Here is a 15,283-nt window from a genome sequence, read left to right on the forward strand (position 1 = left end):
GACACAGTAGCAATTATTCTGGAAACTGATTGTTGACAAATACCCATAACATCTCCTCGAAGTTTCTAAAAAAAAAATGGAAAGGATAAATATTTTCACAGAAAAACTTTATCTGTAGTGGATAGTAATAAACTATAATCTGGACATACTTGAAAACTTCCTGTCGCGTAATATCGCAGTGATATTAATATCATGATTTCAGGAGCAAAGGGAAGTCCTCTAGCAGTTGGTTTCCTTAAATCGGAGTCGACAATAGGTATTATACTATTTTTGACAACTTGTGGCGTAAATCGGTACCTAGCAAAAAAATCTTTAACGCTATATTTTGTAAATGGGTCATCAAAATCTCTTAAATACTGTCTAGAAACTTGTTGCTTTGCTCTTTGAGTAAAATCTAGGAAATGTTGAAATTCTTCCGTATCTGACATTGTTTTACCGTTATAGTCTCGTGTAAATCTAAAGAATGCACTTGATTTATAAAGGGTACAATGACTTAATAACTTATTACTAGTCAAAAAACTAATAATTAATAAATATTGTTTTTTGACCAAATCTTATGTTGATGTTTACATTTTACAAACTGCAGTAGGTATAACTTGATTACACAGATAGCTTATTATCAAGGAACATATACTGGCTTATTATAAATTAAATTCATATCTTTGCCTTTGGTTCCTTGTATAATTTTAGGCGTGCCAATTTAACATATTTTACTTTGTTAATGGAACGTTAAATGAAAAAAAAAACAACGGTTGATTGAATCATATAATAATAATACTTAAAATAAAGTAAAATTTTTATGGCAGTTGGAAAATAAAAACCTAATATTAATATAGTAATATTAAAGTATTATTTATTGGTCAGATTGTATTAAAATGTAATACTTTAATTTATAGCATATTATAGGCATTACTATTAAAAATTAAGAGGATAGGGGAACCTTTTAGTTCAACATATTTATTATTATCAAAAAAACTACAAAATTAACGATGACTGAGTAAAATTTATAATATTTTTTTATTCTAACATAATATGATAAAAAAACTTTTAATCACAAGTGTCTTGTGAGTTGTGTTATGTCTCTTTGGGAATATGTGTTCTGTGGTTGTGTCACAAACAACTCACATTGTCAGTTGTCCTTGTCACATTTAACAATTTTGCTGGTGTTCTTTTGTATTGACTGTATTCATGTATTCAATATTTCAGATTTATAATAAATACTAGAAATATTAAAATTTTGTCACAGTATTAATTTTTTTGGTTAGTGTTAACACTATATTGTATATTTATTATATAGGTTAAATAAAAATAACTAACTCATTAGTATTAACAAAATGGGAAAAACATCAAAAGACAAAAGAGATATATATTATAGGTTAGCGAAAGAAGAAGGCTGGAGGGCTCGTAGTGCATTTAAATTATTACAAATAAACGAAGAATACAACATTTTTGAAGGTGTTCTAAGAGCCGTTGATCTCTGCGCTGCACCAGGCAGCTGGAGCCAGGTATTGACTAAAAAACTTAGACAAAATACATCGAACACTGATGATGTGAAAATAGTTGCAGTTGATTTGCAAGCCATGGCGGCACTTCCTGGAGTAAAACAAATACAAGGGGATATTACAAAAATTTCTACAGCTCATGAAATAATTAAAGAATTTGAAGGTTTAAAGGCAGATTTGGTTGTCTGTGATGGAGCACCAGATGTAACAGGCTTACATGACATTGATGAGTATGTCCAATCACAGCTTCTTCTCGCTGCTCTTAATATAACTACACATGTTCTGAAAGAAGGTGGTGTATTTGTTGCTAAAATATTTAGAGGCAAAGATGTCACCTTATTATATTCACAGTTAAAACTTTTTTTTGATTATGTAACTGTTTCAAAACCAAGAAGCTCAAGGAATTCTAGTATTGAAGCATTTGTAATATGTCAAAATTATAAAGCACCTCCAGGTTATGTGCCAACAATGGTCAATCCCCTTTTAGATCATAAATATTGCAATTTTAACCAATTTACTGGATCAAATAGGATAATAGTACCATTTAATGCATGTGGTGATCTGAGTGCTTACGATTCTGACACATCATATTCATTGTTATTAGATGGACAAAAATCATATGAATATAGAGAACCAGTACAAGAGCCTATCAATCCCCCATACAAGGACATACTAGATAAAACTAAGACATTACAAATAAAAAATGATTAAAATTTTGGTGTTATTTCATTTATTATTACCATTATACTTAAGTCTTCTTGCCACTTTCCCTACAAAAAAATGCAATGTCTCTAAATAGCAGTAGGAAGTGCACTATAGTGTCTTGAGCCTAGGTTCTTTCCCCAAACCTGCTATATGTGGGGAGTAAATGAAGGTAAAAACAATTATTTTAGAAGATTATTGAAAGAAGCAATTACAATGGCAGAAAAATAATTGAAGATAGTAATTGTGTTGATAATCAAACTTGTCTTTTTTAAAACAAATGTAAAATAAGTTAGTTATAAAAAAAAAATTTTCTTATTTATTTTTATTTAATATTGTTTATATTTTGATCAATATTTTATAATATATTTGCTGTAGTAACAACACAGATATCATACAAACTACTCTGAAGAACTAAAAGAAACTAGAAGAATAGGGGAATTTCATAGAACACCATCTTGGGCCAGTTTTTGTTGTTCTACTTAATTGAAAAATTGCACATACAATAAAATAATATAACATTTTCAATGCATGAACTATTAAGTTTAAGATAATAAAAAGATATCATACTTTTAAAAGTTGTTTTAAATTATTTTGTTTAAAATATCACTGGCTGATAAACTTATAAAAATAATGGTTCTTGACACATTTATTATTCATTACATGAAATTTTTAGTGCCTATGTTGGTAAATTGCTAAATTTCAAAATTTCATTGAATTCAAAATTATCGTTTACATTCATATTATAAAATATTGATAAAATGTCGCCGTACAAAATGCCCACTGTTCAGTATTTTCTGAAACACAAGGTAAATCAAAAAATTAAAAGTTGGTATTAGTAACAAAATGCTTTCCATGATCTGTCATGTTTTGTTATATTTTTTGTAGAAAATATATGATCCCAAAGAACCGGTATGGGTTTACTTAGAGAAAGAAATGAGAGATAATGTTGATAAGAAGCCATACAACGAAAAAGTTGGAATGTGGCTTAAATATCTAAAAGATTTAAGATATTATTATTATTGTGAAGGTATTCATTATTTTTTTTCTATAAAAATAATTAATATTGTCTTTAAGTTACGTTTCATTTTCTTAGATTTACGCCTTATCCCTTATATAATAGGGTAGACGCAATTCGCTTTCCGCCGGAATTCGAGACATGGACATGTTGAGTAACTAAATATGTACAGCTTATGACTTCTTATCTATACATGTAATTAAGCTGTAAATGATCTACGAGGAAAACTATTATTGGAACAATTTATAAATGTATAGAACTCAAAGTTTTTTATCTGTTTGTCGGTTTATCTGTGTGTTTGTGCACGCTAACCTCAGTAACGACTTAAATGCAGTTTTCGCTATTATATTTTGGCAATTCTTGCCATCACATTTAGTGTTAGTTTTAAAATCAGCTCATAGATAACATGCTACAATATTGCTACAAAATACCTAAGTATCATTGTCATGCAACTGATTGAAATTTAAATTTTCAATGTATGAATATTGACTTGAACAAAAATGATAATGTTATTGGATCACAATAGTGATCCAATAAATAAAATCACCTCACGCTATATACAGCACATAGCAGGTTAGGCAGAGGGAACCTAGTGTTAAGACTCTATTCTCGACTTTCCGCCAAACCTTTGGAGGTATTCCGTGGTGAGTAACGCAACTCAACGGAGGGCTTTTGCCTTGGTGCCAGGGCGAAGAAATAACAATATTGATAAATAATAATTCATTCTCCTGAGTGGCGATCGAACCCACAACCGTCACGTTCCACTCACACTCTAGTGTCCCGGCGACACGACTGCATCAGATTCAAATGAGAAAAGAAATAATTTTGTAATACAAACGGGCAAAGATGCGAGCGGGTCGCTAGTTTTGAATAAAATTATTTGACTTGATTAATATCCCTAGATAAAACCGACAACGATTACGTCCACTGTCTCCCATTGTGTTATTATGGCCTCGTATAATCTTGTTAGGTATTTTATATTAATTATAAAATTTGTTCCTTTTTTTATCCATCTACAAAAAAATATTTAGACGACGACGTATGCAGTGTAGTAACCTTTGACTGTAGTAAGCTATGACAGACTGTAACTGAGAGTATCCCAAATAAGGATTGATATTAATTGGGATATTCTTATTTTAAATCGCTTTCATTCTTCTGGTCTACTGGGTAAGCAGATAGTGGTGTCCAGCAGAGTGTCTGAACTCTCTACAATAGGCCAGTTTTAAAATGTTTTTCTTGACTACATAAGCCTTGATTTTTTTAATTTGCTTGGATAGGTACTATTGTAATTATCCGTGATTAATTTGTAGAAAAACGCAAGTTAAGAAGGCTAAATCGTGAAGTTGGTCCGCCATGGTATTGCGAACTTTCTAGCAGCCAAATAGAAATTTTAAGTGATTTGAAGTCAAATATCCATCAAGATTTACTAGAAGATTTACCGGTTAGGATACGTAAGTCATTATCGGACTTAGGCATCACTTTAAAGATACCGAAACCTCTTCTAATGAAAGCTATGACAGACTCTGTTGAAGACCCTGGAGTATTTATTTGGAACTTGTATACTGCACATTATAAGCGTCCACCCAGTGAATTGCGAGGAGGTAAATAAAGTACAGCAGTAAAAATGTTTTTACTACAATTGATTTTTACTACTACACTTGTATTAATTACATCCGTACCACTGTAATTTAGTTTGCTGATTAGATGGTCTCCTAAATATCTAACACAGTGTAGAAGACATACTTAGAACACTCGATTAATTTAATGCATGCAGATTTTTAAATTTATTTTTGTAGAATATGACATGGACGCAATGATTTTAATATCATGTCTTGTATTCGTGGATATGACAGAGTGCATAGAAAGGTTGGAAAAATTAACATATGGGTCCCGACCACCGACAGAAGTTACAGAGAAAAGTAAGTTTATTAGAAAATAGTAGGATCTGTAGGTACTTTTCCATTTATTAAATGAATAGGCAATCGCTTGTATTTAATATATCTTAGAATAGGATTTGTATGTTGTAACAATAAGTTAAGCAATCCCTTAAAATACTTACAAAAGACAAAATGTATTTAATATTTGTTATAACGAATACGAATTTGTAGAAACTCCAAAAAATACTCAGCCTAATACTCGTTACGGAGAATATCTTCAAAAATGTTACATACCGTGTTATAGTACTCACTCTAACAAAAAACAAAAGAAAAAGCCCTTACCGCTCGGATACAAAGTCAGGCTTCGAAGTGATGAGGTAGGAGAGTGATATTCAAGCATTCATTTTTATATATTATTAAATATAATTATGTTTAAATAGTTATTGTGACATGTGATAATTTTTCAGAGTTACGAAAGGCTTTGTAAGGATCCTGGATTTGTAAGATATTGTTGTACTATGTAATTATTTGAGTTAACTTTTTTTTAGAGATCTCATATAATTTTATTTCATTATAGCTTGAAAAACGTAAAGAGAGAAATAAAAAAGAGAAACATTCTGAGAGAGTATGTAAATATAAATTCTGGGAACCACCGAGTACCTTACGTCAGTATTTGAATATAGTACCTAATAGAGACGCCTATTTCTTTATATATATATATATTACATTAACTGACAAATGAAAATGATTTCTTACAGGTAACACTGATCCCAAAATGGTCGCGTATGTTAATAAATTAAAAATGTTTAAAAAGAAAGCAAAAGCTAAATATAAAGCGCCTTATAAAAATGTACAATATCACTTGGGAGGTGTCTCGTTCTTAGGAGGCAGACCACGCTTTTTGTTAAATAGTAAGCAATATAAAATCATATATTATTTTGGTATATATATATATATATATATATATATATATATATATATATATATATATATATATATATAATTGTAATTTATTAAAAATATGTATCGTCATTTTTATAAATATTAATTATGTTCCAAGATGTTGCTCTACTTCCAACTGGATATATTCCGCTGAACGGTGGAGTAGCGTGCTTTAACGGAGAATTTGTTATTAATATACAAGGCTATTGGAAGTACCCGCGCGATGTCAGTGATATTTGTGACGAAAATTGCGATTGTATTGCAAAATGGTTGATATATTTTATTTTCTCTTAATAGTAAAAATGAGTAAATATATATTTGATAAAATCGTATTTAATATCGTCGTGGCAGCGGCACAAGCATGTGACTGTAATCTTGACGACTTCTGAGATGTGACTGTGATCTTGTGGGTACCTACGTCTTCCACTTGCGAGAATGTATCACATTTATCACACTATTATTTGCTTGGTCTAGTATCATGGCTAATCGCAGCGTTGAGTTTTGCTCCTCAACACACCTCAAGAATTTGACGAAAATGGGGAGCAGAGTGTCTTAACACTATAGATTCCTTCTGCCTAACCTGGAACACCGGCTGATTTTAAACAAAGTTTATTACAGTATCGAAATGTCTAAGTATGAATGCGGTAGTTGTGGATTCGATCTAATAAAAAAGGGAATATTAAATATATTTTTAGCGAAGGCCGCTAAATCACAGTTTATATAAAATACGGAATATATTTGAATAGATACCTTGAAAGCGGAGTCTCTTTTCTTTTCGGAGAACCACATTTTTTCCATCTACCTAGGTAGTTTGTGGAATGCTCGTGATGTACCTATTATTATAAAATTAGAATAAAATCATTGAAAGCCGTGGCTAAGTATATACGATATTTATGAACTTTAATATAGTAAATTTTATCATTTCATATTTAAAGCTAAGACAAAGTACCTCCTTATGATTAAGTTGATATGTGTTAAAGTAAATATAAGTACGAGTACATGATTATTTACATTATTTTAGGGAAGATTCTGTAATGGAGTATATAAAAAATTCCAAATGCACTTGTGGTCATCTCTATGACTTTTATAATGAAGGAAAATGCTTGGAAAAATATTTCTACCAACCCACGAGACATGGGCCTTATTGGGTGGACAACGCTAAAGTACATCAACTAGATCCGGTCGAAGATTTCATAAGAGACACAGTTAGAGATTCACTGATGTCTGCTGAACCTACTGTATGTATCATAATAAAAAACTCATATTTTATTTGTGAATTATAAATTAAAAATGTGATATTTATTATTCTTTTTCATAGCCCGAGCCTTCAATGCCGACCATTTCGCCGTCTGGTTTGAAAGAAAAAGATTTGCTTGCGGTAGTTACTTAAGAATTAAACTTTGTATAAAAAGTATTTTAAAATATTGAAAAGATGTTTTTATCAAAATTATTTTCAGGCTTTTTTAGCAGAACTATCGGATTCTCCTTTATTAATACCACATTTACCAAAAGCCAATTTATTAAATAATCTACAGGAATGGGTACGAAACAGAGTGAAAGGACGTATATCAATAGCCAATGAGAGTATGTATATTTATTTTTCAGCTTCACGCTTATCCTGCACATAATACTTAAAATTCAATCAATAATAAAAAAGGAAACTTGTAAATATTAATTATTTAATACACCCGGGAATAGAACCCGCAACCGTTGCGTAGACGTCATACGCTTGCCTACAACGTCACACGACAGCCTCTATTTATTTTTAATGTAAATATTATTTTCCAAAAATGTTATTTTTTTTAATATTAAGGTCCAGTCACGGTGCAGGGCGACCAGGGTGTAACTGTTAACCTGGCAGGTTGTGGCTTCGCTTTCCACTCGAGAACATAAAATATTTAATATTTCCATTTCTTCACTCTGATATCGACTTTTTAGAAAATTTCCTTTTACAATCGCAACGTAGATGGCTCGATCTCAAGCACGTGGATTTTAGAGCCCGAGCATACAGAATACCTTTTACACTGAAACAACTAAAATATATGAACTGGTCTCACCGACATTTGGTGCAAACGTTGGTAAGCACTTCCCAATATTGAAATTAATATAATAGTTTATATTATACACCTACTTGAATGAATATTTTTCTGTTCAATTTTTCGGCTTTATTCTATTTACTATGTAATAGAATTCTGAAAGGGATAATTCATAATGGTAGACATACATTTATTTACAGTTTGAAATACTTTTAAACGACTTTGTAACTAGAAACAGACTAAAGCAACTCAATCAGACTCGATTGTGGTGGTCAACAATGAAATATGATGCATATCCAAGTAAAGCGTTCTTGTAAGTCACTTATTTTTTAATTATAATTACCACTTACACAGTTGATACATTTACCTCCAAATACATACCTATATAAGTAATTTGAGCTCCGAAAACGACGTTTCGTTGTCGGTCCATATAAGTGGCGGTTGGCGGTTTTTAAATGGAGCGACTGCCGTCTGACCTCCAAAACCCCTTTGTGGGGAAAAACCGAGGGGAGAGGAAAATAGAAGGGATAGGATAGGTAAAAGGAGGGAGCCAAGGAAACGAGGAGGGGAATGGGGGGGGAGTTAGGACACCATTCTTACGGACTGGATGAGGATGTAAGAGTGGCGGCTCGAGGATCCGGGGTCGCGTACCCGTATGCCCACATACAAATATCGGACAGATATTAGTCAGGACATCCTCTGGATATACATCCTCTGGATATGACGCAAAAGAACGTGCAAAGTGGAGTAGGTTAAGTAGGAAGGCAGACCCTGGTAATAGCCGGGATTAATGCCAGGAAGAAGGAAAGGAAGAGCTCCGAAAACGACGTCTACGTACTGTAGAAAGACAAATAGGTATAGGTGTTTGTGTTAAAACAACCGAATTAAATATACGGAAACTTTCCAAGAGGAGCCGGTTCAAATTCCCTTATTTTTTTTAATTATAAGTAACTTTTTATTATATCTTATGTGTATCAGAACAAAGAATAACAAGAAATAATTGTTCTTTTTCAGAGATATTTACTTTACATATATGCCTGGACGTATGAAAGACACGTTCCTCATAAATCCCTACAGTTCAGAACTTACACCGAAACATGGGTCTAAGACATGTCCACTATGAAATGACACTGATGGACTATGAAATGTTTTCGTTTGAATTTGTTTATTTGTTTGTTGTTTACTTCGGAACTTTGTGTTATAAACTTTAGATATTTAAGGAAATATATAGAATATTGTAAAAAAATATCTTAATTATAACTATTAATTGTTAAAAATGTATTTTATTTCTTTAAGAAATACCCAGGTCAATTGTGGCGCAGAGGCACAAGCACGCGATGTACGGGATAAAGCTTGAAGCCAAAAAAATACCTAAGTAACATTAAGTAGAATTTAAGTTTCATAATTTTATTAACTAATGTGAATGGCCAAAGAGTCGGGCGTTCGTTATGTTATAAAACCTGAAAATTTCTGTACGCATACACCCAACTTAAGTACTATTTAAGAATAGAAAATTTGGATGGTGGTTGTTTTGGCAGTCATTGTTGGTAAATAAAGTACATTAAATAGTTTCTTACCTTTGATATTCCCTAATCGTACTTATCAGGTTCTATAAAATCTCCCTCTAGGCTCTTGAAGCAATTTGATATGCTTATGTTTTATTATGATGGAAATATACAAAATTATTCCGAAGTAAATTATGATGAAAGTAACTAAACTAATGAATCTTTTTAGCTACCGTATGGTACGGTACTATAAATTATGAAAAAATATAATAATATTATGTCAAATGCTTTATTAATGGCAAGGAACAAATTGTAGTTCTATATCTATAAGTATAAGCTGTTTCAAATGTCAGTTGCTGTCATCTGTCAATTGTTGACAAAATAATATTAAGCGAGTGATTGAAACTAAAAAACTGGAAATATCTTTGTAAAATGGCTGCAAGAAAGGCCATTCAAGTTGGTACGAAAAACGTGAGGCCAGTTCTATCATTGAGCCAAGCTGAAGCCAGATTGCGCGTTTTAAACTTATACAAAGCATGGTTTCGTCAAATTCCTTACATAGGTTTGTAATGTGTTATGTCATCAATTTTATTTAGTTTTTAGTTTCGGTCATATTCTCGGTTTCGGCCAAAACAATCTGAAACGGCCTTGCTAAAACCTTCGGCTGCTGAAACTTTGCACTTGTACGTCACTCCGCTTATTTTTGTGGACCACGAGTAAAAAACCACACAATCCCATTATACCGTAAATTTCAATTAATAATAATAAATTTCTATAGTCTATAATAAATATAACATAACATCAATTAATGTATTCATATACTATTAATATGTACATTACACTGAGTTTTGATAAACATTTTTAAGATGAAAGCTTAACATGCTTACATTACTTTCAATTATTTATTTATTCTGAACCTACATTGACATTGATTTTTCAGTTTGTCATCTTAAATAGTAAAAAGGTTTAATTTTGACCAATACTGAGACCAATGCCAAAACTTGGGTTTCAGTTCCTGAAAACCTTGTTTCATTGAATTACATCTTTAAAATATTTTTTGAGAAAGTCTAAATATCTCACTTCACATCATATGCTATATTTTCTTTAAAAATCCTATAAGCAATCCATATAAGAATCAATATAATAATTTAAAAAATTGTTTCAGTTAAAGACTTTGATATTCCAAAATCAGAACAACAATGTCGTGCAAAACTAAGAGAAGTATTTTTAAAAAATAAAGATGTTGCTGATATCAGAGTTATTGATATGCTAGTTATCAAAGTGGGTATAGATTTGATAATTATTGTATTGTGTGTTGTAAGCTAGGTAAATTGGTGTATACTTTAAATACTTAATATACAATATATTTTTCCAGGGGCAAATGGAACTTAAAGAAGTAGTAAACATCTGGAAACAAAAAGGTCATGTAATGGCATATTTCAAGCCTACTGAAGAACCTAAGCCTAAGGATTTCTTATCAAAATTCTTCTCTGGTCTAGAATAAATTTAAGATGAACTATTGAAATCAATAATTGTATAGAAATTATGAAATAGAGAAATGTGTTACGTTATAATGATTTATTATTATTATTTACAAGCTCAAATAAGAGTGCTGCTTCACATCATCTGGATGATGGAGAAAGATAATTATCAAATCATACCAGCTATACTTTATGAAAATTATAATGAATAAAATTATTATGATTCCATTGAGATTAGTTTTTTATGTCAAAATGAGAATCAACATCATAATTTGAGACCGTTTTAGCAGAAGCACGTCTAACCTATTGTGATGCTATTAAAAGAACTGATCTATCCACAGTTATTCTATAATAAATCAATAAAAAAATTAAAAGATTAATTTTTTTATTAAAAAAATTGAAAAAATAGTTATTTCTTGATATATTTATTGAATACAAACTAAAAAATATTGACAGTTGGCATTGGAACTATTGAATGGATTTTAACCCTTATCTTCATTTTGTATAGTATACTATACATACAACTTTATAAAAATATACGATCGCTATAAAATATTTTTTAACTTAGTTTTATTAAACATATGACATTTCTAGACATTTATTTATACTTCAAAAATAAAAATAGTAGTTTATCTATGATAGTTTTAAAAAAATTGTCAAAAATAACCGTCAAGACGCGCTGCTCAGATTTCTCTAAGGTAAGTTTTATTTTATTTTTATGTTTGTACTCCTAAATATGTATGTTTATTATAAAATACACATTCCTAAATGTATGTTCTTACACATTTTTATATATATGCTGATGTCGCTATATGAATTAGTATGTTTTTTTCGTGTTTTTTAATAACGTATATTATACTATACATTGCCGCAGTTGCAGTCGTTTACCTTTCGTCGGTGGTGTATAGTATAATATACATTGCCAACTTCACAGGATCAATATTTTTTGGAACTTTACTATAAAATGTAAATTTCAAGTATGTTTTTCTTATATACTATACCAATTTTATTATAATGTAAAAGCCAGTTGTACTGCCGCCTTGATATAGTGGTTCTAGATAGCTTACACACAAAGTTATGGGTTCGATTCCCATAAAAATACTATTATTATTATTATTACTGCATGACTACCTAACTATATAAAGGGACAAATAATATTACATTCATTATTTACCTATTTATAACACAATATGGTTTGGCTTATCTTTGGTGTTGGTTTTTTGCATGTGTCTTTTGCTTTGGTTTTAAACTCTATGGGTGATAGAGCTAGGCGCATTTTCTCCTTAGTGCCTGAAGAGAATGCAGACTCTGACACAAGTGACGGAGCTAGTAACAGTAATGAAGCTGGAATGATTGGATGAACAGAAGGTTCTCCAGAGCCATCGATAAATTCAAATCTCGAAAGGTTAAACCTCTTACAAATTTCTGATTATGAGATAGGAACGCATGCAGCTGATATTCATGCCGATACCACCGAAGTGTCTCTTACACCTCATTTCTTAATTCTTTCTTGTAAAGAATGAATGAAGAAGAAAATCGACGTCAATATAAACCAAATAGGCCTTGTAAATGGAGTTTCAAGAACTAAATCAGAGTCGGTGTGTGACATCATGTATGAGTTCTTGCTCTACATAAGAGATGACACTTTTACGGGCATTATCGCTGAAGAAGAAGAAGAGACAATGGGTGTTGGAAGTAAAAATAGTTTTAGCTTTATATACGACTAGCGGACCCGGACGCGGCTACGCCTGCTTGAAATATAAGAATATAATTTCTATAGAAATATAATTTCAATCTCGATGAAATGCTAAAAGTGACTATTATATTTATTTTCATAAGGATGAATATCAAAATGACGCGGTAACGAACGCGGTCGCGTAGCGACGACGGTTGTTATTAACATGGCAGAATAAATTGCATGTCAAATAAGAAAGTATTTTAATTTATTAGTATTATATAGCCTATAGCACTTCTGAAGAATGCAGCTTTCATACAAAACAAAAACATAGTAAATCGATCCAGTAGATCCAGAGATCTTAGCGTTCAAACAAACAAACAAACAAACAAACAAACAAACAAACAAACAAACAAACAAACAAACAAACAAACAAACTCTTCCGCTTTATTATATTAGTATAGACTATTAAGTCGAAACATTTCAGTGAAAAATTTACACGATTTCCCGCCAAGCAAAAATACAAAACCGGTATCTTAACGATCTTGCCATGATATTGGCTATGACAAATAATACCGTTGGCCGCAAATAACCGGATATCAAATGTGCAAGTACATGTGTACTGCAAAGCTGGCCAGGCACGTACCGTGTGCATAAAATGTAAGGTTTACCTTTGTTTTGTGAAGAATCGAAGGTGTTTTTGGAGTACCACCGCAAGCAATAGGATCTCTGAGTTATTATTTTGTAACAAAAAATTATTTGAGAATGATTTTTTTAATTAAACATTTTTACTTCCATTAATATAGTTGTTTTTATTTAAAATCATATTATTTATAATAATCTTTCAGTATATTTTAAAAGCTACCAGTAACATTTCCACCCTCCCTAAGTATCGCAATGTATAGTATAATATACATTCTTAAAAATGGTAGAATCACTGTACGTGTAGCAATGTATAGTATAGTATACATCGTGTTTTTCCGAAATTTTCATATTATGATTTTTTTATTTATTTTTTTTATGTTTTTTGTAGCCCAAAGAAGCTAACAGTATGCATATTTATTGCTTTTCTTAAAAAAAAATTTTTGCGAAGATAAGGGTTAATGTGTTTACTCTTGTATAGCCGTTAAGCTTGGGCAGGATAGGTTTTATATACTCTAAATACAATTTGATTATTATGCAAAGAGGAAATAGAACCTTTGTGATTTTTATGACAAATATTAAATGTCAATGCACATCAGCATAAAAAGTTTATTTATAAAATATCTACTTTCGTTTTCTTTTAAATTTCGTACAACATAGTTCATTAAAATATACTTATATAAGAAGTTATGGCTACAGTTTCTGTAGGGTGCAAGATAGCTAAGCCTATATTTTCCACAAATTTTTGTGAGTCCCACGTCCGCGTCATGAGCTTATATAGAGCATATTATCGATATCTTCCATACATCGGTGAGTTGTTTGGTCATTAAAATATAGTTTCTGATATATCATACTTTTTTTACAAGGTAATCAGACGAGAAACAATATCTTAGTTTATGTTAAAAATTGTTTTTATTAAAAATATATATTATTATATTTTTTCAGTAATTGAATCACTACAGAAAGTTAATTTAAAATATTTGTGCGGCTTAGAGGACTTGATGCCGTTTAAAATGGTATAAGGTCTAAAAAACAAAGAAAAAACACACTGATCGTCGACTTTGATGCCCTTTTCCTTTTGATGCCCGGTGCGACCGCCCCGCTCGCACCCCCCTAGCTACGTCACTGGCATCTACATATTATGTCCAATTACATATAGCGTTACTTTGCACATGTTATCGTTTTATACTTGTTTTAAATACTGCTCATTAAATCCACAGTAAAACATTTTGACATTCCAAAGAGCGAGCTGGATTGCCGAAGGAAATTGAGGGAATATTTTTATAAAAATGCTTGTATTACGGATCTACGAGTTATTGACATTTTGGTATTAAAGGTGTGATAGAATTATTTTAGGTTTTATATATTAAATACGAAGGGCATATATCAGCATTTTTTTAAGCTTCTCGTTCTTTCCCGAATAAAAAAGGACACATAGGGACAAGACCCTCCGTTTTCCACTCTCCACCTAATTGTGTTGTCTTGTTGCTATAGAAAGGAAATGAAAACAATTCATTTCCCTGGGTGACAATCGAACCCACAACCGTTGCGTTTGTAGTTAGACGCTGTACCGGTGCTCTACAAAGACCAACTTTGGTAAGCATTTGTAATACTAATGTGTCAACATTAATTTTGACAGGGCTTTATAAACCTTAAAGAGATCACCCATCAATGGCAACAGAAGGGTCATATCATGGCTCATTGGTATCCAAACGAGAATAAGCCATGTGACTTCATAGGAAAGTTTTTAGCCAACGAAGAGTGACTGACTGCATCCTATTGTTATCTGTTCGTTGCAATATCTAAATAAATATACTTATTTACCGCCCTATAAACTTTTAAATAGCAAATTTGCAGTTATTAAAAACAGAATTTATTTATTTTTGTGTGCTCTTTTATTTAT

General features: G+C 31.2%; 4 protein-coding genes across 4 annotated transcripts; all 4 read left to right on the top strand.

Moving 5' to 3' along the window:
- The first annotated feature begins 1,124 nt into the window (after positions 1–1,124).
- On the top strand, positions 1,125–2,218 carry Trm7-32 (tRNA methyltransferase 7-32). The gene has a single exon (XM_085194736.1). The coding sequence runs from the start codon at positions 1,335–1,337 to the stop codon at positions 2,211–2,213; it is 879 nt and encodes a 292-aa protein (XP_085050862.1). The 5' UTR covers positions 1,125–1,334; the 3' UTR covers positions 2,214–2,218.
- A 747-nt stretch (positions 2,219–2,965) lies between these two features.
- LOC146533931 (uncharacterized) lies at positions 2,966–9,262 on the top strand. Its single transcript, XM_085193812.1, has 15 exons — positions 2,966–3,013; positions 3,093–3,234; positions 4,533–4,823; positions 5,019–5,141; positions 5,331–5,476; positions 5,567–5,599; positions 5,677–5,764; positions 5,858–6,010; positions 6,160–6,310; positions 7,063–7,279; positions 7,360–7,419; positions 7,499–7,625; positions 7,980–8,119; positions 8,278–8,390; positions 9,092–9,262. The coding sequence occupies exons 1-15, from the start codon at positions 2,966–2,968 to the stop codon at positions 9,198–9,200; spliced, it is 1,941 nt and encodes a 646-aa protein (XP_085049938.1). The 3' UTR covers positions 9,201–9,262.
- A 661-nt stretch (positions 9,263–9,923) lies between these two features.
- LOC146533932 (NADH dehydrogenase [ubiquinone] 1 alpha subcomplex subunit 6-like) lies at positions 9,924–11,295 on the top strand. The gene is made up of 3 exons (XM_085194072.1): positions 9,924–10,144; positions 10,748–10,863; positions 10,958–11,295. Exons 1-3 carry the CDS (start codon positions 10,015–10,017, stop codon positions 11,084–11,086), a joined length of 375 nt encoding a protein of 124 aa, XP_085050198.1. The 5' UTR covers positions 9,924–10,014; the 3' UTR covers positions 11,087–11,295.
- Positions 11,296–13,844: 2,549 nt separating this feature from the next.
- Positions 13,845–15,264, top strand: LOC146533933 (NADH dehydrogenase [ubiquinone] 1 alpha subcomplex subunit 6-like). The gene is made up of 3 exons (XM_085194074.1): positions 13,845–14,190; positions 14,601–14,716; positions 15,020–15,264. Exons 1-3 carry the CDS (start codon positions 14,070–14,072, stop codon positions 15,143–15,145), a joined length of 363 nt encoding a protein of 120 aa, XP_085050200.1. The 5' UTR covers positions 13,845–14,069; the 3' UTR covers positions 15,146–15,264.
- Positions 15,265–15,283: the final 19 nt, after the last annotated feature.

This window comes from Heliconius melpomene, chromosome 12 (genome assembly GCF_056956725.1).
Source record: "Heliconius melpomene rosina isolate 202511_hmr_F chromosome 12, ASM5695672v1, whole genome shotgun sequence".
NCBI lineage: Eukaryota > Metazoa > Arthropoda > Insecta > Lepidoptera > Nymphalidae > Heliconius > Heliconius melpomene.

Excerpts from the sequence above, each read along its gene's own strand:
- Trm7-32 (XM_085194736.1), top strand. The coding sequence starts at position 1,335 with ATGGGAAAAACATCAAAAGACAAAAGAGATATATATTATAGGTTAGCG.
- LOC146533931 (XM_085193812.1), top strand. The coding sequence starts at position 2,966 with ATGTCGCCGTACAAAATGCCCACTGTTCAGTATTTTCTGAAACACAAG. Across the intron at positions 5,477-5,566 it reads TCAGGCTTCGAAGTGATGAG|AGTTACGAAAGGCTTTGTAA; the intron begins GTAGGAGAGTGA and ends ATAATTTTTCAG. Across the intron at positions 6,311-7,062 it reads TGCGATTGTATTGCAAAATG|GGAAGATTCTGTAATGGAGT; the intron begins GTTGATATATTT and ends ACATTATTTTAG.
- LOC146533932 (XM_085194072.1), top strand. The coding sequence starts at position 10,015 with ATGGCTGCAAGAAAGGCCATTCAAGTTGGTACGAAAAACGTGAGGCCA. Across the intron at positions 10,145-10,747 it reads TCGTCAAATTCCTTACATAG|TTAAAGACTTTGATATTCCA; the intron begins GTTTGTAATGTG and ends AAATTGTTTCAG. Across the intron at positions 10,864-10,957 it reads TTGATATGCTAGTTATCAAA|GGGCAAATGGAACTTAAAGA; the intron begins GTGGGTATAGAT and ends ATATTTTTCCAG.
- LOC146533933 (XM_085194074.1), top strand. The coding sequence starts at position 14,070 with ATGGCTACAGTTTCTGTAGGGTGCAAGATAGCTAAGCCTATATTTTCC. Across the intron at positions 14,191-14,600 it reads TCGATATCTTCCATACATCG|TAAAACATTTTGACATTCCA; the intron begins GTGAGTTGTTTG and ends TTAAATCCACAG. Across the intron at positions 14,717-15,019 it reads TTGACATTTTGGTATTAAAG|GGCTTTATAAACCTTAAAGA; the intron begins GTGTGATAGAAT and ends TAATTTTGACAG.